The sequence below is a fragment of the Podarcis muralis genome, chromosome 14 (genome assembly GCF_964188315.1).
Source record: "Podarcis muralis chromosome 14, rPodMur119.hap1.1, whole genome shotgun sequence".
NCBI classification, from domain to species: domain Eukaryota; kingdom Metazoa; phylum Chordata; class Lepidosauria; order Squamata; family Lacertidae; genus Podarcis; species Podarcis muralis.
In genome coordinates, this window is record NC_135668.1 from 757,484 (window position 1) to 784,254 (window position 26,771).

Sequence of the window (26,771 nt, forward strand, 5' to 3'; positions counted from 1 at the left end):
GTTGGTGTGGGACCCAAAACAAACTGGGAGAGCCCTAGTGTCGCCATGGAAGACACCAGGTCCAGAGCCCGTGAGGAGGGGGTGGCATCAGTATGGACGTTGAAGTCACCCAAAACCAGTAGGTTAAGGAACTTCAAGGCCCAGCCTGCCGCCACATCCAACAGGCCTGACAGGGTGGCTGCTGGTGTGCTAGGTGGTCGGTACACCAGCCAGACAGCCAAGCTCTCCTTGGTGCCCCACACTAGGCCAACACAATCGATGCTGGAGATTGGAGGTGATGGTACAACCCTGAAAGAGCAATCCTCCCGGATTAACAACGCTACCCCCCCCCCCGACCCACAGTCCGCGATTGGTGGAGGACGGAGAAACCTGGTGGTGTCATCTCATGCAAGGTGACTACTTCACCTTCGCACACCCAGGTCTCCGTCACGCACGCCACGTCAACCCCTTGCGAGATAAAGAAGTCTCGCAAGGTGGCGGTTTTATTGCCTATGGCCAATGACGGAAGTGGGTAATCCCTGTTCACCCTACCCACGTCCCTTGGGATGGGGCATAGATTGGAAGGGGTTCGAGCATCACCACATCTCAAAACCCTTCGCCGATAATATCTACCCCCACCGCCATTCCTCCCATGCCCTTCGATGGTGGCAATCCCAGCCCCCACGCTAGCCTCCCCTGTAAAGAAATGATATCCCCTCACTGACATAACATCCCTGGACCAAGTCTCCCAAATCGAAAAGGTATGATATTGAGAACTGCAGGTATGAACTGCAGAGCTTGATCAAAGTCAATATGACTTCCAGAGCTTGATCAAATGAAGTTCTAGTAGAATAGACAATTCCAATAGAACTCCAATAGACAAGAATCAAAGAGAATAAATATATTCCATAACGGAGTGAATATTTTCTCTAATTTTTGTCATTTAGGGAGATTGTCTAGAAAGAAAAACAAACGTACATAAATATTTTCAAGAAGAAAATTAATTATGGAAACTGAAATCTCCATTGTGGAAAGCTTTAAAAAATAGGGTAGAATACAGTGGTACCTCGGGTTAAATACACTTCAGGTTACATACGCTTCAGGTTACAGACTCCGCTAACCCAGAAATAGTGCTTCAGGTCAAGAACTTTGCTTCAGGATGAGAACAGAAATTGGGCTCCGGCAGCGCAGCGGCAGCAGGAGGCCCCATTAGCTAAAGTGGTGCTTCAGGTTAAGAACAGTTTCAGGTTAAGAACGGATCTCCGGAACGAATTAAGTACTTAACCCAAGGTACCACTGTATGTTATTTCTGATGACTTATTTAATCATCATCCATAGGTTAGGCAACAAACTAGAGGATCTCTGGTTTTTGTGGTTCTGCCTTGCACATGATACACATCCCATCATTTTTGGGGACAGATTTGTTGCAGAAGGCAAGATATTAAAAGATGGACATCATCACTGTGTTTTATGTCCACCACTTCCTTTCTGTGCTGGCTGGGCCTGATGTTGCCCAAACCATCCAGAGGGCACCAGTTTGGGGAAGATTCCTTTCAAGTGTCACTCAACAGAACTGATATGTTGACTCACTGATATAATGGCTCACAACCATGAATGAGCCTTTTTATTGCCTTTCTGAAATACCATGAAATATTAGGTAGCCTTAGAGCAGTGTTTCCCAACCGGTGTTCCGCGGCACACAAGTGTGCCGCGAGGTGTTGCCGGGTGTGCCGCGAGGTGTTGCCTGGAGGGAGGCGGGCGAGTCCAAAAAAGGTTGGGAAACACTGCTCTAACACACGCCAGCCGGGGTCTGCCTCCGCGTTGCACCAGCTTCCTCGCTCTCGGCGCTCTGCTTGCCAGCCTGGTGGCCTCTGCCCCGCCCCGAGACTGGAAGGGAGGGGCGGGGCTTCCACTGCGGCTGCGTCTCTGGCTCTTTCGACTCATTCCTCCTCCGAGTGGGCTTGAAAGAGCGGCCGATGGATGAATCGGCCGGCGACCCTGAAGCCTTGTGCAAAGTAGAGGAGGCGGAGAAGCGACGGCAGGGAGCTTAGGCGCCGCATCCGGCTCATTGCGGGAAGTCAAGATGGCGGCGGGTAAGTGTGGGAAGCAGCTTTTCCCCTCCGCCGCCCCCCTCTCACCGGGAATAAAGGGGGCCCCGCTGGGGGGTGACGTTGTAGAACGCAGAGTTCTTATTTTGGGAAGGTTTGAGGGGTCGGACTAAGCGGGTTGGGGGCTGGTCTGGGCTTCCGCTCCCTCCCCTCCCCACGGAGTGTACCTGCGGTGCAAGGAGGCACTCTGAGCCACTGCTCTGGGAAAGGAAGGAGGGCGAGGCGGCCTGGCCAAGTGCAGGGGAGACCCATAGTGGGGAGCAGGGGGAGGAGGAGGCACCGAGGAATGGAGGCGGGGGAGACTCCCTCGCTTTGCAGAAACTGCAAAAAACGAGGCAGGAATTGGGTTTGTTTTTGTAGCTCAGGACGTGCTTCGCTTCTGGTGTGCCTAAGGCGGCCGCCCCAATTATCCCCTAGCCCGTCTTTCCAGGTGCTGCCCCCCCTCCACAAAGGGCCATAGAACTGTAGAGTTGGCAGGGGTCCCAAGGGTCATCTAGTCTTAAGTTTCTCTTTCAAAAAGGAAACGTGGGTTAAAGCGGCGACGCCGCCCCCCACTCACTTTCCTGCTCTGGCTTCCCTAACAGTTTTCCGAGTTGCGTCACTGGATCCAGCCCCCTTTTCCACAGGTGACACGGGGCTGGAGGGAGGGAAAGAGGGCTTTACGTCGCGCACAAAGGCAGCCTCCTAGAAGCGCTCTGGGCCGGCGCCGTTTCGTAGCCCTTTCTCTTCTTCCCCAACCCTTGTCGTTGGAGGAGTCCCTCAGTCCCTCGCTTTGCTGCCTCCTCCCCCACCCCACCCCCAAAGCTTGGAGGTTCCCCGGCAAGGGGGAGGGGAAAAAATTGAAACTTACACTTCCGTGCGTCCCTCCCGGCGTGACGCTGCGCGCTGACGTCACGGGGCTGTAATGGTGGTGTGCCTCGATATTTTTTTCATCAAACAAGTGTGCCTTTGCCCAAAAAAGGTTGGGAAACACTGCCTTAGAGCACCCTTGCAAATAATTCTTAAAAGGTGCAAAGCTATCATATTTAACTTGTCATTAGTGGCTTTAAGGGCAAAAAAACTAAAAGCACCCAGCTTTTGTGAAAACATCTCTACTTTGTTACCTGAGTGTATGTATAGCTGAAGTGGCTAGTGTAGCACAGTTATTGAATGGGGAAGCCTGGGACATTCCCAGTTGGTGGAACCCTCTTAGGTGGTCTTAGGCAAGCCAACATTCTCTTCACCTCAGGCCCACATCTCCCATATGAGAAGACTGGCGTTTGCCTACCTTACAGGATTGTGGTAAGGATCAGGGAGGTAATGCATGTGAAGCTCTTTGAAATAAAGCTGTATTATTCTGCAAGCCTGCCTTAAACTGCCTAAATGACCCACAGGTGACACCTGGGGTATGATAAGGGGGAGAATTTAGATCCCTGGAGTGAACTATTGTATGGCGTTGCTCTTGTTGTGAAAAGGATGTCACAGTCAACATTCAGCATTCACATTGTTGGAAAAAGTAGCTAGGAGACAGCTCCAAGTATCCACTACTGCAGTCCAGTTGGGCCTCTGGCCCTAACCTTTATCTTTGTATGGCTATTTTTGTTTTTTTAATTTGCCGCATTCTCCTCTTTTTCTCATTTTCCTTTTCAAAGTTTTTGTCTGGATAACAATTCATTCCTCACTGATGTTTATAAGTAGCCACATAATCTGGTCATCCTTGGGAAGAAACAATCTCATTTAGACTAGCAGGTAAGGGAGGTGTAAAAAAAAGTTGGTCCTCTGTGCCTTTCAGAGCCAGAATGGCTAGCTGGGCATCATGTGGATAGCAGACTACAATGGTTCTGTGGACTAGTTGCCTTGTGAACATATTTTCCTTTTCCTAGGCAACCAGTGTTCGAAATTAACCAGTTGCCAGTCGCTTTCTGCAACTCAGGAGTGCTCCCTTGTGGCCAAGTTGAGATTTGCAGTCACATGGTTTGCACATGGTGCAGAGAACTTTTCTGGCTGGGCAGGAGATGCCTTCCAGGACGCTTGTTGATGTCTTTTCCATTGTTGTACAATTTGCATAAGAAGCTCTTCCACACAGTTAAATAGATTGCTTCTCTTGGGGGTGGGGCAGAAAGGGAGATCTGGCCGATTTTCACCCCACCCCTTCAGCCTTTCTGTGAGACTGCAAGTTATGGACAGTTAAATGGGTTTTACTCAGGGCCTTAGAAAAAAGGTGCCATGAAGCTGTTAAAGCAAGTGCCATGCTTTTAACCAGTGCCATTTTTCTAGGGGGAAAAAGGTGCTTGTACTGCATACCCTTGACAGAAAAAGGACTGGTTTTTATTGTGGGGCTTCTGCTGCTGATTCCTGAGCTGGCTGATTATTTAAGGAGTTTCTAATGGTGATCTTGCTTCTCAGAAGTGAAATGACTCTAGCAGTTAAGCAGTGCCTCTTTTATTGCTTTGCCTTTCATTTTTCCCCATAATAATATTTTTGCTGGCTTGCTTGGAAGGTTTGCCCCCTTTATTTGGATTCTGCTGCATCATTTTCTTTTCTAGGAATGCATATTGAGCATGGGGGTGGGGAGAGCAGAGCTGGCCTAAGGAAGGTGGGCCCCCTCTTCACAGCCAGGTTGTGTTGGGGAAGGGGGATAAGGGGGTGGAGGGGGAAGCTTCACCTGACACAGGGAGAATAGGAGGAGTAGGCGGCAACTGGAGCACTCCTGGAGCTGCCTTGTGGGGCGAGAGGGTTACAGGGTTCTTTGGAGCTGCGGTAGCACTGACACCAATGTTTGGAAGCTGCAGGAGCTGCTTAAGAAGTTGGAGCAGCAAAACAAGCAGCTAGGTCTGCATTTGCAGCGCTGGTGGGGGCTCCAGGCAACAGCCCCCAAAGGCTCCTCGGCAGCATCCCCAGCAGTGCAACCTCGGGTGTCTGCACCCTCTTGCTGCAACCGTCCGCATCCCGCTGTTGCCCGTCACCACAAGGAGCAGCCCTCTACTTCCAGGGCTTAAAAGTCACTGCCTTGGCCCCAACAAAACTGGACCCAGGTGGCCTTTGCGGAGCTGCTAAAGCCCAGTGAGCTGGACTGGCTGGCTGGCTGTGGGGAATCACTTGGCTTGTGCAGCACTTCTGGTGCCATGTTACCCTGCGGACCAGGTGATTCGCAGAGCAGTGCAGCAGCACTCTTTTGGTGCTTCTGCCCCGCAGACCAACTGACTGACGTGATGTTAGGCACCAAACAATGGCGCCTGGACATCTCCACTGACTTATATCTTGAAATAGATATGAGAACCATTTTTGTCTTGTTCTTGGTTCTGGTCCTGTGACAGTGAGTGAGATTTACCTGCTTTTTGAACCCAACTCTGCAGCATGAGGCAGAACACCTTTCTATTCCTTCCTGGAGATGAGTTAGCAAAGTTTGCTGATGACACCAAGTTGTTCAGGGTAGTTTTGAACAAAAATAGGCTGTAAATCGCTCCAAAGGGATCTCTTCAAACTGGGTGAATGATTATTAAAATGATAAATCTGATGCAGTGTTAATAAGTGTAAGGGGATGCACGCAAGGGGCAGCATATCCTAACATTACATATATGCTATTGAGGGCTGAGCTGGTGGTGTCCTACCATTATAGGGTCATAAGGCCCAATGAAGATGTTGACACAGGTTGTGGCAGCGGTAAAAATGGGGAATTATATTTTTGGGATCATCAGGGAAAGGATTGGAAACAGAACTGGAAATGTCACAATGGCCTTATACAAGCCTATGGTGCAGCTGCACTTGAAATACTGTGTACAATCCTGGTTACCACAACTCTTAAAGGATATTATGATGCTGGAATTCAAATCCTCACTCAGCCATGAAATTCACTAGTTGTTATTGTCCCACACGTGCCTAAATTTCAGTCCCACTGTGCTCTCTGTATGATCTGTTTTGCTATGGCTCCTAGCTTTTATATCTCAGTTTCTAACACTGCAGACAACCCTTGTGAAGTAGATTAATATTTGCAAACAAAAACACTTAAGGGAGCTTTTAAAAAGCAGGTTAACCTGAGAAGTAGGTTAGGCTAAAAGAGTGGTCTGCCAAAGGCCATTCAGAAGAACTTTGCTAACTCAGCTTGGATTGAAACTGGTCTTTCTTCTGGTGGGGTGGGGTGGGGTTGGATTAGGATCTGCACAAGCAGATATGGTAGCATTTATCTTGTATATGGTGCTTTAGTTCTATAATTTGGCATAACTGCACTCATGAAGCCATCCAGTTTCTGTCAAGCTTATCATGATACATTTAAGGTGAAACTAATATGTAATATGTTTGTCCACCTAAAAATCTTCAGTCTAGTCACATTATACCCTCTAAACTCATGTTTCCCAAACTTTGGTCTCCAGCTGTGCTGGGACTACAATTCCCACCAACCCTGACCCCACTGGTTCTGCTCGTTAGGGATAATGAGAGTTGTAGTCTAAAAACAGCTGAGACCCAAGTTTGGGAAACACTTCTCTAAATTCCTACAAAGAGCAGCCTTTGTTTAAATGCATTACTAGAATCTTTGTTGTTTTGTCTCCTTGATTTTGAAATACAATTTTTACTGTTAAGGTTGACAATTCGTTGCTTCTATTTGTCCATTCCTCTTTCTAACAGGTTTTATAGTGCTTTCCTGAGCATGAATTCAGAATGAAGCGGCGACTGGATGAACAGGAGTCACCTGTGTACGCGTCACAGCAGAGACGTATCGCCAGCAACACAGAACCATTCCAACACCAGCATCGTGTTCTTGCTCCAGCACCTCCTGTATATGAATCTGTTTCGGAGACCATGCAATCTGCTACTGGGATACAGTACTCTGTAACACCCAGCTACCAGGTAGAATTGCTGTCATGTTTTTTAAGCTTATGTCCTCTCAGGAAGTTCATCAATCTTCATTGCTCTGTGGGCAAACAATAACGAGCATGTTTTCTCTCTCCTCCACCTCCCAGTGTGTGAGACTTGAGCCTCCTTGCCCTTGGAAGTAGATACAGTCTTGAGGCCCATCATTTAACAGTGCAGTCCTCAGCATGTTCGTTTGGAAGTAAATCGCATGGTCAAGCTGGTACTGTCAGTAATGGGGATGGGTGTATCAGTTTAAATAGGTGACAGGGTTCTAGCCATGCTCTTCCTGTGCCCAGCTGTGGGGACTCTGCACAGGGATGCATCATTGTTGTTCAGACATGTCACTCCAGGCCAGGCTTAGCTTTCTCAAAGGAGCACTTGAAAGCAAAGCTCTAGGCTGGACAACCAAAGATGCTTCAGCAATATGAGTTCATTTTTTGCCACAGATATTGCTTTGATGGAAGTTATTTGGAGTCATCATTCCCAGGTGACCTCCAGAGCAATTGTTTGGAGATACCCATGCTGGCATAAGGCTTAACCCTAGTGGCTTGTCTTTATTCTCTCCTTCCCAGGTGTCCACTGTGCCGCAGAGCTCCAGCAGTCATGGGCCAACTCTCGCAACTGCCCATAGTGGGCATCACCACCCCAACCCACCCCAGCCTCATGGCAGCCAAGTGGTGCAGAGTCATGCTCACCCAACTCCCCCTGCAGCACCAGTGCAGGGGCAGCAACAGTTCCAGAGGCTGAAGGTAAGGTCTGAGGTAGATTAACTTGGTTTCATTTAACCTTTCTTCAGAGAAGCACAGACTGCTTGGGGAAATGAGAAAGTTACGCTGTTAGCTCAAGTGGATATCCACTTACTTGGTTGCAAGTTGCTTTGGGTTGCTGTTGGCAACATAAAGCGATTAACATATTGTATAAATATATAAAATAAAGTGTTGTATGGCTGCGGGCTTTTAGAACTTTTAGGTCAGGGGTCAGCAAACTTTTTCAGCAGGGGGCCGGTCCACTGTCCCTTAGATCTTGTGGGGGGCCGGACTGTATTTTGAGGGGGGAAATGAACGAATTCCTATGGCCCAAAAATAACCCAGAGATGCATTTTAAATAAAAGCACACATTCTACTCATGTAAAAACACGCTGATTCCTGGACTGTCCGTGGGCCAGATTTAGAAGGCGATTGGGCCGGATCTGGGCCCCTACCCACGAAGTAGGAGAATCCTGGTTTTATCTAGTGGATGGTATGCAGTTTTTGTATGAGTCTTTGCTAGCAGCTTTTGGAATAACTAGTCAAGGTTTGTTTTTGTGCCTTGCTGCAAACCTGACCAGATAAGCTATAGTGGTGTACATTGAGGAATAGCAGAAATAAGATACATACCCTGTTTTATCAATAGTTTAGTAACACTGAAGAACTTCAACTGTACTGTTATGGTTTTCTCTCTTCTTCTTACATTGCTGTTAATCTAACTGCATGGATCTCTTATCTTGGCTGTTAAAAGGTTTCTTTCCCACTGCCACCCCTACATAAAGGTCAGCAACAGAGGGGGAGGCAGAAGTCAAACAGCATTTAAGTCAGTGATGGAGGGCCTGTGACACCCCCTCCCCCAAGTTCTTGTTGGACTCCGATTCACATCAGCCTTAATCACCACAGTAGTGGTCAGGCATAATGGGAGTTGTATGTCAGAAACAATTGGATGGCCACAGGTTCCCAATCTTTTGGTTAGGGCCACTTGCTGTCCCACTAAAATTTTGTGCAGGCCTAGGACATTTTGATTTCTTGTGTGTTCACCTGGACAAATTATTGTATTTATATACCACATTTTTCTTTCAAGAAGCTCAAGGTGGTGTACATGGTTTTCTGCCTCCCTATTTCACCCTCACAACAACCCTGTGAGGTAGGTTAGGTTAGGAGATGGTGTTGGGCCCAAGGTCTCCCAGGGAGCTTTATGGTTGTCGTCCTTGGCCAAGGAGGGCAGGTCCCTGACAAGGGGGTGTGTGAACTCTGATAGCCTCTGATCATCTCTTCTATAGGTTGTTTTGTTATGCTGTATTCAATACTAGTCCTACTCAAAGTAAACCCTCTGAAATTAATGAACTTAAGACAGTCCTTTTCATTAACTTTTATTCTGAGTAAGGCTGACTTTACATACATCCCATTTCTTATATGTATGTAAATATCTACTTTTGGGGGGTGTTTCTTTGTCCTGTACTTGTTTTCTGCTGCTGCAGCATGTGCTGTTGCCACTGTCAGGCACAGTGAGTATTACTTTGTGAAAGTATCTCTGGTATAGCTCTTGGCTGCGGCCAAGAAATGGCCTGCGGGGGGCGGGGAGAGAAGCCCTCTGAGGCGTGGCAAATTCCTTTTTAAAAATGGAGAAAATTTGCCAACCAGCAATTGTGCCTTGGTTGTCGAACAAAAAAGTGAACAAAAGTTTCTATCATTGAACCCAGGAAAACTGTTACGTAAGTCTGAGGAAAGAGCACATGCATAGCCCAGCTGTTGCAGGGGAAAAAAAACTTTTTAAAAAACAGGTTTTCACTCAGGCTGAAATATTGCTTAAATAACCAGCCTGAAGAGTGGCTGTGGTACAGTATATTGTTTTTCTGCACAGCACCCTGCTTATGAAGGGTTTGCAATTTCAGGCTTGTCCACTAGACATTTGTTTTAAAAGCCTGCTTGGAAGCCCTGGATCCATCACTCTTCTGGGTGCTCTTATCCAACCCTTTGTAATTTGTAAATTTCCCCAGAAAGCAGCAGCAAAATGCACATCACAAAACGACCACACCGATCACAACGTAAAACAAGAAAGTAGTGTCAGGTCCCTTACTGTGCCCCTCCTTGGAACTTTGCCTTGGGCTGCAGTAGCACTATTCACTTCTTGAGAGGACTGTTGTGTTGCATGACAAGAGATGTGAAGCTCCAGAAAGGCCACCCCCCCCCCCAAAAAAAAGGTAGAAGTGCGGGACAGACTATTCTCCTCCACTCTTCCCAGTTCTCTGTTTTCCCCCAGGCTCTTATGTACGGCTGGGCTTCACAGAAGAGAGAGCTATACACAGTGCAGAATTGCTTTCTGGTGGAAGAATAAGTTTTGCTTAACTGCTTTTTTGTATCTCAGGGGTTGCATTCCCTGTGCATGTGCAAGGATGGAGATAAAATGGTGACAGAAAGACATGTTCCTAAGTTGCTTTTGTTGGTCCTAGGTGGAAGATGCCCTCTCCTACCTTGACCAAGTGAAGCTGCAATTTGGCAGCCAGCCTCAAGTCTACAACGACTTCTTGGACATCATGAAGGAGTTTAAATCTCAAAGGTGCGAATCTGCTGTGTGCTTTATTTTAACAGATGCTTCTTTGGGCCATGTAGTATTTCACTAGTAAGGTGAAAATCAAATACCTGACAATATCACACATTTGAATCTTTCCCTTTGTCTGCCCTAAATTCACCACAGTCCTATCTTGCCTGCTGTTTTTTTCTTGTGCTTGTTTTCATAATTCTACTCGCAGCCAAACTTCCTTTTTTAGCCCCTGATCTGGTTAAAACCCCTCATGCCTAGCACCCCCATCTATAGTGGGCCCCAAAAAAGCAAAGTTTGCTCTTAAGTATGCCTTATCCAAGGTCCAAATCATAGTCTGGATGGGCTTGATATAGCAAAGTTGCTGAAACTGGTAGGGCCTGAGCATGCTTAGTGTCTTGATAGGAGGCTGTCTGAATACATAGGAAGAGAATCAATAGCAGCCATAGGAAAACACAAGTAAAATGTGAAAAAGTGGCTGCATCACTAGATATGGTTCTCAATGTATTTTGAGAAAACTCCTCTTTCAGGGAGAGGCTTTTATGCTTCATGTTCACTTCTGCAGCTGCCTTTTTTGCTTTTGAAGACTCACTTGGAACCTGTCTCATCTACTTCCACTGTGGAAGAAATGCACGTAACAAAATTAAGAAGTCCATGATTTACTTTCTGATGTTGCACTTTAAAAAGAAAAAAATGAATTTTTATTAGATTTTTTAATATACCCAAAGAAAAATAAAGCAAACAGGAGTTGCCAAAGTATCAAAATAAAAAGGAAATGATAAATACTACCAACAGCCACTTAACTTGTCATTGCAGATTTGATACTTGTATAAAGATTGTTTCTTGGGGGAAGGGGAAAGAAGTAGATGCTTTGGGGGGGGGGGCAGAAAAAGAAAACACAATCCCTGAGAAATCTTCTTTCTCACCCCCTCCCCCATGAGATTTAGAATCTTGAGTTTTAGCAATAGATTATCAGACAAACTTGTCCTGTTCACCTTTTTGCTTATTGTGAAATGCCCATGCCTATATATTTTCTTTATTTATATTAAATATTATCTGCCTTTCATTAAAAAAATTTCAAAGTGTTAAAAAAATCAATTCATAAAACAAATAAATTCAATTTGTAACCAGCAAATAAGCATTAAAAATAAATTCTTAAAAAGCTTAAACAGAACAAACAATTCCAAAACCCATCTACAGTCTAAATGCCTGGACAAACAGGACGGTCTTCATCAGGCTCTGACAGCTTGTGATGTCATGCCAGGTGGGCCTCCTGCTGAGGGGCATTCCACAGTTGAGGTGACACCATAGGTAAGGCGCTCTTCTTTATAGAAGCATGACATATTTCTGCGAAAGAGGGTAGTTGAAGCAGAACCATTCCAGAAGTTCTTCAGGCGTGGGCAGGCTGGAAAGGAAAGAGGTGCTTGTTCAAGAATTTGGTTACTTTTATTTCCCCAAGCAGCATGTTTTGTTGGCAGCTTGCCTGCCTTATTTTCTGCTAGTAGCTATAATGGGGGATGTGTGTTAACAACATTCTCTAAATGTAGTGCTATGCATGTCTGAAATGTGTCAAATCCACAGAGGAGACCTGATCTCTCTCTTCCTCCTTGTCTTTTGATTTCACAGCATTGATACTCCAGGAGTGATTAGCCGGGTGTCTCAGCTGTTCAAAGGCCATCCTGATTTGATTATGGGTTTCAACACTTTCTTGCCTCCTGGCTACAAAATTGAAGTGCAGACTAATGACATGGTGAATGTAACAACACCAGGGCAGGTTCATCAGATCCCGACCCACGGCCTCCAGCCCCAGCCTCAGCCCCAGCCCCAGCCCCAGCATCAGCATCAGTCTCAGCCATCAGCACAGTCTGCCCCAGCCCCAGCACAGCCAGCACCACAGCCGACACCTGCCAAGATCAGCAAGGTAACCTCAAATGAAACAGGTAGTCTCTCGCTTAGAAGTAGGGACACCTGTGGTTTCTGGACAGAGAAGGCCCTCTCAAGGGCCTGCAAGACAGAGCTGTTCCACCAGGCTTTTGGCAAGGGCACAGCCTGACTCCCTCCTTCGGCAATCTTCGCGGAGCTCTGGCCCAATGGCTGCCAGTGGCTTGAATTAATTAATTTTAGAATGAATGGTTTTAGAGTGTTGTTTATGCTGTACTTTTGTACTGTTTTATTGTTGTTAGCCGCCCTGAGCCCGGCTAAGGCTGGGGAGGGCGGGATATAAATAAAATTTATTATTATTATTATTATTATTATTGGACAAAGTGAGGTTGATTTGGGGTTTTGTCAAGGAGGCATGTTCCCAAAGTGGAGAGTCAGAGACAGATAGCTGGCACAATCCACCAACACATTCTGTGCAAGAATCACTGCACGAGCACAATATCTGTTTGGAATTTCCCTCTTCAGGCACAAAAATTTCTGGGCCAACCAAGCTTCTGCAGCTCTGTTTTGTTAGCATACCATAGTTGGTGTTGTGTAAATGATCTAGCTAGGTGGATTCACAAGGGAATAGCACTGCCTTTGGGAAAGGAGCGTCTCGTTCCTTTCATCTCTATATTGCTGCATGGTTATTCTGGGCAAGCTCTGTATCATCCTGAGGTAATAATAAGTTTTGCTGTTTGTTTTGCTTTTGAGCATAGTCAAGCAGCACTCTGGAGGGCTCACTAAGGGCTCACTCAATACGTGGCTGTTCAGGAACCAGTGTAACCCAGTGTCTGCTTTTCATTCCCAGCCATCCCAGCTACAGACACATACACCAACCAGCCAGCAGACTCCCCCAATCCCCTATGCATCCCCTCGCTCTCCACCAGTCCAGCCCCATGCACCTGTGACAATCTCTCTTGGATCCACACCATCCCTCCAGAATAACCAGCCGGTTGAGTTTAATCATGCAATCAACTACGTCAATAAGATCAAGAATCGTTTCCAGGGACAGCCAGACATTTACAAGGCTTTCTTGGAGATCCTCCATACCTATCAGGTGAGTGGGCAACTGCACAAGTCTTAATGACACCTTTTTCCTGTTCAGTATTCACTTTTATATAGAAGAAAAGAGTGGCTTGTCAAGCAAAGCAGGAAAAGATGATTACTGGGTGCAGTGCTATTTTTCTAGAAAAAGAGGTACCGGAACTCACCCTGAACACCTCCCTTGTTCTCTTATAATGGCAATGGCGCCCACCTGAGAGGTGCCAGAACTCAGTTCCGGCAAGTTCTGCCTAAAAAAAGCCCTGACTGGGTGAAGCATAACAAGTAGTAAATCCCCAGCCAGTTGACACTAGCTCAGTTTTGCTTCAAACCTACCTGCTTCAAACCTTCAAAGTTCCTACCTGCAGAACAGGAAATTTTCTCCAGAGATGCTGTTTAAAAGCCATCATTAATGGAGATGAGTCATACAAAAGGGTGCAACACTTATAGAACAGCCAGATGTGCCTCTCAAGTGTCTGGCCCTCCGTGGAATCCTTCCAGGGGCAGGAAGGAAACTTCTTCAGTGTCCTTTTTATCTTGTCATCTGATGCTTTTCTCTTGAGCTCTCATGCTAGGTGTTGTGGATTTTCTTTAAAGAACCAGGAGAATGAAACTGGTTAGAACAGCTGCTCTGAGCTCTTCCTTTCTCTTCCATCTTATGACAGAAAGAGCAGCGGAATGCCAAGGAAGCAGGAGGCAACTACACACCGGCACTGACTGAGCAGGAGGTCTATGCCCAGGTGGCCCGTCTTTTCAAGAACCAGGAAGATCTGCTCTCGGAGTTTGGGCAGTTCCTGCCAGATGCAAACAGCTCTGTGGTGAGTTTGCTCCTAATGTTGTTACTTACAGGGCACCTTGAAGGAGAGCATTGCTTATCCTGTTCTGCTTACTCCTTATGGCATAGTGTAACTTTTGAAGTACTGGGATATGGATTAATTAATGAGGTGGGGATATTTAATTATAATAATTAAATAAACAAAATAGATTGGACTTCAGAGCAAGAGTTCCTAATTTGGGTTTCTGTTGAAGACAGGAGTGCCTAGTGTGCTCTGGTCCATGGGGTCACGAAGAGTCGGACATGACTAAACAACAAATTGTCTTATGATTCCCTTTTAGAGGATCACAGGCAAAGAGCCAATTTTCGTAGTTTCCTTTCTGGAAAGGATATACTTTGCGTGATGTGAGCTGAGTCCTGTTCTCTATGCCTGCCCCCCCCCCCCCCAGTTAACAAGGCCATTTTAATATCAAGTTCCTTGAGCTCTAGAGCTTTGCCTGGGTGATTACAATTAAATACATTTGCCTGTATGGGATACTGGGATCAATAAATGTGTTTGTACATTGTTGTTTAAACAAGCTTTTAAGCAAGACAACTGCAGAGAAAGTGGAGTCTGTGAGAAATGACCATGGGGGCACAGTCAAGAAGCCCCAACTTAACAGCAAGCAGCAAAGACCTAATCAGAATGGCTGTCAGATCCGGCGGCATGCCGCAACTGGGACAACTCCTCCAGTGAAGGTGAGCATTGATCATCATCATCTTCATCAATAGGCTGATACCAGATACTGCAATGGTCTGTTGCAATGAAAGCAACAGAGTCCCTTGTGACCCTTAAATGTTGTATTGTGGCCTAAGCTTCTGTGGACTAGAGGCCACTGGATCAGATGCATGAAGGTGTTTCATTAGTTGGTAGATGCACATATTTATGTTTGAAAACAGTAGGATTGGGCTGGAGGAGGAGACCATGAAGAAGGTCACAGAAGGTCTGCTGCATTTCTGCATAAAGCCCAAAGCAAGAACAGAGTGAGCTGTTAGTGGGACAGCGGTCCCTGACTGACTGTATGCTTAGTTGTAAGTTACAAATGGGCTCATTTTAGCTGGAAAATCATTTGTTCATCAGAGCCTATCAGAGCTTTTGAATCATTGTCTTCCTAATATTTATTTATTACAATAACATTTCAGGATGCAAATTCTTCTGAAGGGAATGGAGGGGCTGTGCTGCTCTAGGAGAAAAAACTCTTAAGCAGGGAGTTAACCTTGGTGAGAGTGAGGGAACAGCCAGTGAAGGTGTCCCATGGCACCTGGGAGCCCTTGTGTGAGGTCTGCAAGAAAAGGTTGAGGTCCTGGGTGAGGAGGAGGCAGTCATATAACCTTTTCTGAGACCTGGGATGGGATGCCAGCAAATAAGGAAGGTTGTTGAACTCTTGTTGATCAATTAACTTGTTGCAAATTAAACAGTGTTTGTAATTCACCATTCTTATTTTAATGCTTTGCCTTTCCAAGCTGATAATGAAAACCCAGGGAAGAGTTAGTAGTATGTATCTACTGACTGGTTTTCTTACATGCCTACTTCATATGCCTTCAGTAACCATTTGTTTAACCCTACCAAAACAACAGTAATGTATACCATTCTCCACTTCTCTGGCTTCTCTGCAGCAGCTTAGCAAAACTAAAATATTTTGCAATAGGCATCAGCCCAAGTATTATCTTTCGACTCTGGTTTTTGAAACTCTTTTGCGGCTCATTCTCTCTTTCTGCAGAAGAAACCAAAGCTGCTCAGTTTGAAGGACCCTTCAGTGGTAGAAGCTGGAAAACATGGGACAGAGTCTCTGTTCTTTGACAAGGTGAGGCTTTGGATGACATCTGCTGAAGCAGCCATTGGTTTTCAAACAGCCCTAGCGCTTTCTTTTATTTGAGTCCTACTCCCAGATCAGTGTGCATTAGGAAAGCAGCCTTAAGCCTCCCAGATGTTACCTGTCTGTCAGTCTCAGCATCTAACATGGGGGGGGGGGCTTTTGACCTTCTCACACAACTTCTGCATAACTGCCCCTTTTCACACCTCAGCCGGCTGTATATTTCTCCTGACTAGGTGAGATCTCTGATTTCTAGATACCTTTTGAAGCCACTGTTTCAGAGACTAAATGACATTTTGAAAATTTGCAAAACCCCAGCAAATTTTGAAAAAAGTACCCTTCTGTACAAAAGTAGCAGTGAACTAGGCGGCTTTGTATTATAATTTTCAGCACTGAAAACAATTGCAAGTATTAAAAAGAGTTTCATGTTTAAAAACAATTTCAGATGCAACTGAACAACATTTTCATTTGTCAGATACTAAGATTAACCAGCTTTAAAACAGCATAATAATAATCTACCAAAGTGGATTCAAGGCTTGTTTAAATTGGAGCATTAGCTGTTGAATCAGTAAAATTTTATATAGGTGTTTATTCCATTTATGAATTGTTTCCCATGTTGCATCCCAAAGAGATGGTGTTAAGTACAGTGTATTGACGGTGTTGTCATTCATTTTTCTCAACAATTTGCTAACCATATTTTCCCTTCTCCCACAAGGTTCGGAAAGCTCTGCGAAGCACAGAAGCATATGAGAATTTCCTCCGTTGCCTGGTCATTTTTAATCAGGAGGTGATATCCCGAGCTGAGCTTGTGCAGTTAGTTTCTCCATTTTTGGGGTAAGTGAAATAAATGATACTTGGCTGCATGATTCATTGCCAGCTGTTTGTACATTGGGGTGCTTGACAAAGGAGATGAATTTACTGGCTGCATTGAGTCAACTTGATTTGGAAAGTTGGGAATTAGCAGCAGTGAACATTGGGCTCACTTGCTCCCTCCCCTGCTTTCCTTCTTCCTCCAATTGCAAGACGAAGAGATTAGATGCTTCTGCTTCTAGTTGGTTGCAAACCATAGTTGTGGTGCTGAATCCACACAGCAAAATGTGACATGCTTAAACCACAATTCCAAACAAGAATAAGTTATGGCAATGCAGTTTGTCCTTTTTTGTGTCCTAAATGTTTAAATCATTTAGACAAAAGACTTAGATAATCTTCCTGCAACCATTGAGTTCTATAATCTTTTCTCTTTCCTCTCCCCTTTCCCCCCCTCTTTTTAGGAAATTCCCAGAGCTGTTCACTTGGTTTAAAAACTTTCTGGGCTACAAAGAGTCTGCACACATGGAGACTTTCCCTAAGGAACGGGCTACAGAAGGGATAGCAATGGAAATAGACTACGCTTCTTGTAAGAGACTTGGCTCCAGCTACAGAGCCTTGCCGAAGAGCTACCAGCAGCCCAAGTGCACTGGTCGGACTCCGTTGTGTAAGGAGGTGAGGCAGCATTCTTCATATTGAAGTAAATTATGCTAGTGGAAAATAGGAAGGTGCTGTGCATCAGCTTGGACAGTTGCCTAGCCCAGGAGAGTCTGCTCTGTCTGGCAGTGGCTCTCTCTCTTCTCAGGGAAAGATCTTTCCCATCATTTGCTGCAGCATAATAAATTGGAGGTGCCTGCCTGGGACATTCCTTTAAGCCATGTGTGCTACCACTGGGCTGTCGTTCTTTCCTTGGATGAGGTTCAGAGGAAGAGCCCTTGGAATGACAGTACCCTGAGACTTAAGTAGGCAGGAGGAAAATGGCACAACTTTGGCCAAAAGAAGAAACAGCAGCTAGCACCAACAATACTGTCTGACAGTATTCTGTCAATCCTGACTTAAATGTATAAATTAATGTAGGCAGGCCATATGTCCGAATAAATATCCAGATTATTATAAAATGTACATAATTTCTTTTCCAATTAATTTCATTTTAATTTTCACAATTTTCACAAATTAACATCAAATTTTACACCAAATTTCTACACATTTTAAAAGTTGACTCCTCACCCTTCTTCCGTGGTGTTTGTATTCCCACCCATTCCTGCAGCAATTATACCTTTATCTATTCCACATTCCCTTCATTACAAATTTATCATTCATCTTCTGCTGCTCATATTTTAATCCTGCCTGCAATTCCATTTAACCATGATATTTCCCAAATTGTCCAAATAAGGATCTCATTCTTCCACAAAAGATTTCTCAATAGATCTCTTCTTTTGCTGTCACCTCCCACATGGACAAGAGTGCTTCTACTTTAAGCCAAATTAATCAAATTTATAAGGAAGCCAGCTGCTTACATGTTCACTTCTGAGGCTTTTCGGCAGTGGAGTCAGCAGAGATGTCCATCCACCCCTTGCCTCTCCTGCCTGTAACAGAGTCTTTTGACTCTTGCAGGGAGAGGGAGCAAACAGTGCTTGTGGCATAATTTGCCACCCTGGTACCACCAGGGTGTTTGAGGAATGCATTTGCCTTTTCTGTCCCCTATATTCTCCATCCAAGTCTCCCTGATCTTTGAGATAAGCTCTCATGGTCACTACTCAACTTGGGAGTCAGCTGTACATTATTTCAAGCACCCAGGATGTGAGCAGGCTCAGATGGGGAATATATTGTATACGGTCCCTGATGCCAGGAGCCGTGAACCGGTGGCCCTCTAGGATTTGGATTGCAACTCCCATCATGCTCTGAACTAGTGTCCTGCACACTAACCAGCACATCATGCTAGCTCCCAAAACTCTGAGGCAATGGGAGTTGTTATCCCACAAATAGCAACCCTCCCTGCCTTAAATACAGTGGTACCTCAGCTTAAGAACTTAGTGTGTTCCAGAGGTCCGTTCTTAACCTGAGGTACCACTTTAGCTAATGGGGCCTCCCGCCACTGCCACACGATTTCTGTTCTCATCCTGAAGCAAATTTCTTACCCCGAGGTACTATTTCTGGGTTAGCAGAGTCTGTAACCTGAAGCGTCTGTAACCTGAGGTACCATTGTAGTCTTCACTCGCTCAAAGGATACTGTAGTGACAAATGCCTCAAGAGTTACACCTCACAGTTGATAAATCATATGATGTCACTTCCGGTTGGTCGCCCAATAATGGCAGTCGGGAGCTCTTTCGGCTGAAAGAGCCCCAGCGCTTTGAAATTGGGGAGACCACGAGAGTGTTGTGGTTCCCCATTAAAAACCTCAGATCGGGCGTTCTGAGGACCTGGTGTTCCGGCGGGTTCCTTCCAGCCACTCCCCTGCTCCCCGATAAGCTCGTAAGAGCCCCGAAAGCAAGCGGGTTCGGAGACGTGGCACAGCGGAAACGACCGCTTCTTTCAAAGCAGCGAAGCTCCGAGACTGGCGATCGTGAGCGGCCAATTCCTTCAGGGGAAAAAAAAAAAGACTTAAAAATTTGGAACTGTAAGTAACTACAATAAATAATTTGAAAAGAATTTGGAAGAGAAGGGAGACTTAAAAATGGAGGTCGGTCCCATTTTGTTGGAGAAAGAGAGAATTGGTGTACAAAGACCAAAGCCCTAATGAAGTGAAAAGTTTTTAAAACTTTGCAAGCAATTTTACTCCCCATCCTCGAGGGTATTTGTGTTTAAGACTTTAACCTAGGAAGATTGTGAATTTGATTGAGACTTCCCCATTCTGCAGCGGACCACCCAGGAGGGAAGACTAGTCTCCATTGTGATCTCACAATGGAAGAGGAAGCATTCAATCTCCGTTTCCACTGACTTTGTTACAAACTTTCCGGAGCTGCCTGGCTATACTTTAAATTGATAAAAAGTGTCTTCTTCCCTCAAAACAAAGGGGAGCTCCAGAGATTTTTCTTTCTGCCACCCTGGCTTTTGGTTTCCAGCCTGTTTGAAAGAACAGGGACACAGCCTCTGGGCCGGCTGCAGTGGGACTGGTGGAGGGAAATTGTTATTTTCCACCACTGCGCCAAACTATGGGACTGACCTTGACATTCCTAAGCTATTATGCGCCCAGAGAAAACAAGACGTGGCTCTAAAGCCCAGCAATTTGAGGAGTCGGTGATTGCAATCTTGAGTGGCATTAGAGAAGGTTTAAATCGTAATATAGCAAGTATTGATAAATTGGATAAAACAATTGAGCTTTTAAGCACTGACTTAAAGGAAGTAAAAGATGAGATAACCACGCATGACACAAGGATGGCACAGCTGGAGACAGAGTGCCAGATTTGAAACAGATGTGATATGAAAATGCCAATGCAATTGCCTTTCTGCAGTTGAAGGGAAAAGAATCGCATTTGAGATTGAGGGGGGGGGTCCCTTTTTTGGAAGAGGAAAAACTCAAGGAGTCTCTGATAGGATTTTTTGTGGAATGCTGGGACCTCAAAAAAGAGGAAGTGGAAGCTTGGATAGAGAAAGCTTATAGATTCGGACCCAAAAAGGATACTAAAATAACTTATGATTGTATAGTGGTCTTTAAGACCAAGGAGCAAAGGGATATCATTCTGGGACACCACTACAGAAAAGGCCTAAAAATCCAGGATAAATCTGTGGTGCTCTTTAAAGAGATCCCACGCCAATTTTTGAACCTGAGATCCCAATATATGGATTTGACAAACATCTTGAGGAGGAAGAACATCTTTTTTAGGTGGGAATTTCCAGAGGGCCTATCCTTCAAATTTGAAGAAAGAAAGCAAAAGATAAAGACTGTTGGAGAAAAGGACAGATTCTTGCAAAAGCACTCGGTGGAACTTGGATTACAGAGCCCACCGCTGTTGGGACCGGAGGCTACACCCTCTTAATTTGACATCATGGCACTGAGAATTTATTCATGGAACGTAAATGGTTTGAACTCTCAGAAAAGGAGACAAATTTATCATGTTTTGGAAAAACAGAATTTGGATATAATTTGTTTACAGGAAACCCACATCACAAGACTACATAGAAAAATGTTAATAAAAGATTGGGACAATAATTTATTTCTTCTGACAAAGTTAAAAAAAGAGGAGTGGTTTTCTATATTAAGGAAAAATGGAATCCAAAATTGGCATTTAAAGATGAGGAAGGAAGACACATAGCAGTTGAAATTACAGCACAAGGCGAGAAATATTTGTTACTAGCAATCTACGCACCTAATGATGGCAAAGCGGACTTTTTCATGAATTTGGAAACAAGTCTTTTGGAATATATGGATTACAAATTAATATTGATTGGGGACTTGAATGGAGTTGCATCTGCTTTGATGGATAGGACTCAGAGATCAAAGGTATAAAATTCTGGCAGATTACCCAAGACTTTTTTTGACTTAACTGATAAATTTGATTTGTCAGATATATGGAGAATCAGAAATCCAATGGAAAAAGACTTCCCCTTTTTTCAGATGCAAATCAAGTATTTTCGAGAATAGACTACTTATGGATATCCAGAGACTTGGTTCCTAAAGTAACAAAAAAGGAAATTTGCCCTAAAACTAGCTCTGATCACAATGCAGTTTTTATGGACCTGAAAATGTTTGTACAGGGTTCCTTCAGATGGAGAATGAATGTTGATTTGTTGAGAAGTACATCAATTGTTAATAAGGCCAAAAACCCCTAAAGGATTATTTTGAACTTAATATGAACCAGGGAACGGAAACAAGGGTTATTTGGGACGCTAGCAAGGCAGTAATGAGAGGGTTTCTGATACAACAAAATTCAGTTAGGAGAAAGTTACAGAATGAGAGAAAAGATATAATTATGGACCAATTAAAAGATAAAGAGAAGAAGCTCAGAGGAAATCCAAAGAATCTGCAGATACAAAAAGGAATTAAGGCCTTACAGGTTCAATATTCACAGTTAGTAAATAGAAATAGAATAGACGTTGAGAAGGATGAGACAAAGAAATTTTGAATCCACAAATAAATGTGGGAAACTATTGGCCTGGCAATTAAAGAAGAGACAAAAGCAAAGTACTATCACAAATATTCTAACAGATGGAAAATCTGTAGAGAACCCTGCAGACATAAGAAATGTTTTTATAAATATTATAAACAACTGTATAAAAAGGATAAAGAGGACTTGGTAAAAATTGAGCAATTTATTAAGATTAATGGTTTGCAGAAGATTCCAGAAGATAAAAAGATCCTACTAAAGGGTCTAATCACAAGACAGGAAGTGGAACAGGCAATAAACTCAATGCAACTTGGCAAGACACCGGGACCAGATGGTCTATCAGCGAAATACTATAAGATATTGAAAGACTGGCTTATCCAACCTCTGGTAGAATTATGTAATCTGATTCTACGAGGGGGCAAAGCACCTGAAACCTGGAAGGAAGCATATGTTACTCTGATTCCCAAGCAGGGTCAAGATAGATCCAATGTCAAGAACTACAGACCAATTTCCCTACTTGGTAATGTGGATTACAAAATCTTTGCAAATATATTGGCCAACAGGCTAAAGAAAGTTTTATCTAAGTATATCCACAAGGACCAGGCAGGATTTCTGCCTGGAAGGCATATGAAAGGTAATATTAGAAATGTTGTGGATATTTTGGAAAAATTGGAAGCAAGAAAGAGCTGTAAAGCAATGTTAATGTATATTGATGCAGAGAAGGCCTTTGACAATGTATCTTGGAGTTTTATTTACATAATTTTGATAACATGGGGGTTGGTCAAGACTTTTTAAATGGTATTAAAGCGCTCTATCAAGAGCAAAAAGCTAAAATTATTGTAAATAATGTGGTATCGGAGGAAATTAGAATAGAGAAGGGAACCAGGCAAGGGTGCCCACTTTCCTCTCTGCTGTTTATTTCGGTCCTAGAGGTCTTGCTAAGTATGATTAGAAATGATGAACAAATTAAAGGTATTACAGTAGGATCCAAACAATATAAATTAAAAGCCTTTGCTGATGACTTAGTATTGACATTACAAGATCCAGACTCCAGTGCAGTAAAAGCTCTGGAGCTGATACAAGAATTTGGCAGGTAGCGGGATTTAAGTTAAACAAGAGCAAAACCAAAGTATTAGAGAAAAATCTGGACAATGATGAAAGAAAACTTTACAAGAAAAGACAGGCCTAGATATTGTGAAAAAAGTTAAATATTTGGGGGTGAACCTGTCTGGGAAAAATCTGAACTTGTACAAAGATAATTATGAGAAATTATGGAATGAAATTAAGAGCGATTTGGAGATATGGTCAAAGCTAATATTAACCATTAATGGGCCGGATCTCAGTAGTTAAGATGAATGTGTTGCCAAAGATGATTTTTTTGTTTCAAGCTCTCCCAATTATAGATAATGCAGAAAGCTTTATCTAGATTTATCTGGCAGGGGAAAAAACCCAGAATAAAATAGAAATTACTTACGGATTCTAAAGAAAGGGGGGGATTTTCCCTGCCAGATTTGAAAATCTATTTTGAGGCAGCAGCGCTTTGTTGGATTAAAGAATGGATACAATTAGAAGATACAGATGTATTAGATTTGGAGGGATTTGATAATGTATTTGGATGGCATGCATATTTATGGTATGATAAGGTAAAGGCCGATAATGCATTTAAAAATCATGTAATTAGGAAATCGTTGTACAATGTTTGGATAAAAGACAAAGATCTTTTAGAAAGGAAGATGCCCAGATGGCTTTCACCAATGGAGGCGAAGGCCCAGAAAAAGTTAAATATGGAAATAAAATGCTTGAGATATTCAGATTTATTATTGGAAGATAATGAAGGCTACAAACTAAAACCATTTGATCAAGTTAAAGATAAGTTAAATTGGTTACATTACCACCAGATTAATGAATTGTATAAAATAGACAAGAAAAATGGTTTTGCCTCGGAAAAATCTAAGTTGGTGTCAGGGAACTGCCATCCGAAGGACAGGAGGTGGAAGGGCTCACAGAGGTTAGGAGAGACTTAGCAGGCGAAGAGGGAACCAGCAGGGGGAGAGAAGGAGCTCCGAGGGAAAGTGAGTCGGAGGGATGGCTCAGAGACACTTCCAGCGAAAACAGTGGGGAGGTTTCAGGACCTCCTATAGGGACACCCACTCCTCGCCGGAAACTGTCGTTGGTTGAGTACTCGTGCCGTTCTCCAATACTCTAGATTCTTGTGGTCAGTGCACACTTGCACCTTATGTTGTGCACCAATTAGTAAGTGCCTCCATCTCCGGAACGCTTCGTGAATGGCGAGTAGTTCTCGGTCATACACTGTGTAGTTCCTCTCGGATTTATTCAGCTTTCGCGAGAAGAAGGCACACGGTCTCCACTCCGACTAAACTGTCGCGCCGAGAGTACTAGGATTTTACGCACAAGCAGCTCATAATCCCATCACAGTTGGAGACGGAGTTGTTGGATTCTAAAGCTAAAAATCTGTCTAAAATGTATAAGTTACTGTTGGAGTGGCATACAAAGGATGAACAAGTTAAATCAGTAATGATCGATTGGGCAAGAGATGTAGGACATAACATAATGTTTGAGGATTGGGAAAGATTGTGGAATAAAGGGGTTAGGTTCACTGCATGTACAATGTTAAAGGAGAATATAATGAAAATGATGTATAGATGGCATTTGACCCCTGTTAAACTAGCAAAGATTTATCATAACTGTGATAATCTATGTTGGAAATGTAAAGAAAAAGAAGGAACATTTTATCACGTGGTGGACCTGCCCCAAGGTGAAAGACTTCTGGGAAAAGATTTATAAAGAATTGAAAAAAAAGTTGGAATATACATTTATAAAGAAACCAGAGGCGTTTCTTCTTGGAATAACAGGTTTGGAATTGCCCAAGAAAGATGTTAAATTATTTTTGCATGCTACAACTGCTGCTCAAATACTATAAGCTAAGAAGTGGAAAACGCAAGAACTACCAACTGTGGAAGAATGGCAGATGAAGATGATGAACTTTTCGGAGCTAGCTGACCTGACCAGAAGAGTCTGCGATCAGAATGAGGAGGAGTATCAGGAAGAATGAAATAAATTCAATGACTATTTAGCTAAATACATCAAGTTAAAATAATTGGAAAAAGCTTGCAATTACCAACTAGGTCTAGGATTTAAATAAGTAATGTGAGGAATTATTATGTTTAATGCTGAATTGGGAAGATTGACTGATGTTAAGGGATTAAGTTAAGATTTTAAGAATTTTTATTTGACAAACCGTTAAAATGATTTGCATTGAAACCCAACTAGGGGGGCATGAGGACGTCAGTTAACAATGTTAAGAAGATAAGTTTTTAAAAGGATATGATATATGTTTGTTTGTTTGTTTATTTCTTTGTGTGTGTTTTAATTTTGTGAAAACTCAATACAAATTTTTTGGGGAAAAGAAAGATAAATCATATGATGTCAAGGGCGTGTCTGAAATGGCATTATGGCAGGGGTCTCCATCTTGTCAAGAGCCTACATGCATCCAAAAACTCACCCTGGCAAGATGGTGCCCATTTTCAAGAGACCAAGCTGCGGACAAACACCGGCTCCCTCGGCCTGAAGCAAGATGAGCGCTGCACCCCATAGTTGAATTTGACTGGACTTAAACTGTCCAAAGGTCCTTTACCTTTATCTTACCTGTACTGGGTCCTTTAAAAAAAAAGTTTGACATGGCCTATATTGAGGTTAGAAAGAATGTTAGAGTTGAGCATGGAGACCAATAAAATGCATCATTATTAGGTTATTTTCTCTGGGTTGATATCTACATAGTGCTTTAAGATTAAAAAAAAATGTGTCTCATTTTAGGCCTCCAAATCAGGAATTCTTTGCACTGCAAATTTGGTCAGCCTTATGCAACTTAAACTGTATGCACCTTTCTTCAAGTTGCAAAAATTAATTTCTGTCTGTGTGCATATTTCTTGTCTAAGCCCTTTAAATTGACCAGTGGAGTAAAACAAATTTGTACACTTTTTTATTTCTATATCAATGACATGGTCCCACATTTAACTTTGGTAGAAATCAAACATTCAGTGTAACTTGAATTACTATCGTTTCCACGAGCTAAATGAGATCATGATCATAGACAAGTGTCAACTAAGGGACTGGTGTTACTGGACAGAATCTCAACGGGATTTTCAAGTAATCAAATCCTCAGAAGTTCCCTGTGGTTTCTACTCTTATAAACGGTGCATTTGAGAGCCAACTCCCTGTCTAAACTTTGGCCAGCTTCATTAGGATCTTCCTTTGCTGAGCTGTGTTTCCAAGGAATGCCCTCTGCTGTCCTGTATGGGCATTATAATAGGGTTCCATACACAGATAGATATTTTATTTGTGGGCAATTGCGAGTGGAGGACACCCAGCATTATTTATTACAGTACCCACTATACTCAGAACCTAGGAGACACTTTCTAAATCCCTTGGTTGTCCAGGAAAGCTGTCTCTCCCTGGCAGAGAGGGGTCTATGGCTGCTCAGGGATGCTAATGCTCCAGTGACTTATAACGTGGCCCTCTTCGCGCTGGTGGCAAGAAAGATCGGGAAGAAAAACCTGGACAAAATTGCAGTAAACTGTAAGGGAGATTCAGAGGCCTAAATAGGAAACTCTCGCAAGCTGTGTGACGCCCCCATTCTACACAAGCATTTGCATTTTATGATCTTGATGGTTCAGGCAGTGGCTCTGCTTTTTATATATAATTATATAGATACTTCTTTTTCCTCACAGTGTTGGTATGATTTTGTCATGGCCTTTGGCAAGTATAGTAAAGCTTATTTTATTGTTGTGTGTCTACTGGTGTTACTTGAGTGGTTTCTACAGAACGTGCATAAAGTGCAGGTGTGGGCACACTTGGGTTTAAAGGCCTGTGCATGTTATCTACACTTTGCATATTTACTTTGTGAAACACCAGTGTCAGTGCCGATACGTCCATAGCAACTGTGCTCACCTCATAAAGTGTAGAGCCACTCTGAAGTACTGTCATGTGATTTTATGTGTGGATTGCAAAGTCTAGTCTTCTTAAAATCCAAGGCACGTTATAGTGTGTTAGGCAGAAATAGAAATGACTGTTACTGTGGTCCTGCAGGTGGAGCTCAAGCGTT

The 26,771-nt window shown here is 43.6% G+C and overlaps 1 protein-coding gene across 5 annotated transcripts in view; it reads left to right on the forward strand.

The window, feature by feature from the left end:
* The window catches only part of SIN3A (SIN3 transcription regulator family member A), a 66,074-nt gene that overhangs the window by 19,846 nt on the left and 19,457 nt on the right, over positions 1-26,771 (forward strand). For 4 of the 5 annotated variants that reach the window (XM_028706807.2, XM_028706806.2, XM_028706808.2 and 1 more), the window contains exons 2-11: positions 6,690-6,911; positions 7,490-7,666; positions 10,117-10,223; positions 11,832-12,126; positions 12,937-13,185; positions 13,835-13,987; positions 14,524-14,682; positions 15,705-15,788; positions 16,513-16,631; positions 17,069-17,279. In XM_028706807.2, coding sequence (XP_028562640.2) covers positions 6,723-6,911; positions 7,490-7,666; positions 10,117-10,223; positions 11,832-12,126; positions 12,937-13,185; positions 13,835-13,987; positions 14,524-14,682; positions 15,705-15,788; positions 16,513-16,631; positions 17,069-17,279 — 1,743 coding nt within the window. In that variant the 5' untranslated portion in view covers positions 6,690-6,722. Of the gene's footprint in view, positions 1-6,689; positions 6,912-7,489; positions 7,667-10,116; positions 10,224-11,831; positions 12,127-12,936; positions 13,186-13,834; positions 13,988-14,523; positions 14,683-15,704; positions 15,789-16,512; positions 16,632-17,068; positions 17,280-26,771 lie in introns of those variants that run through there. The other variant, XM_028706810.2, reaches the window with a different exon arrangement.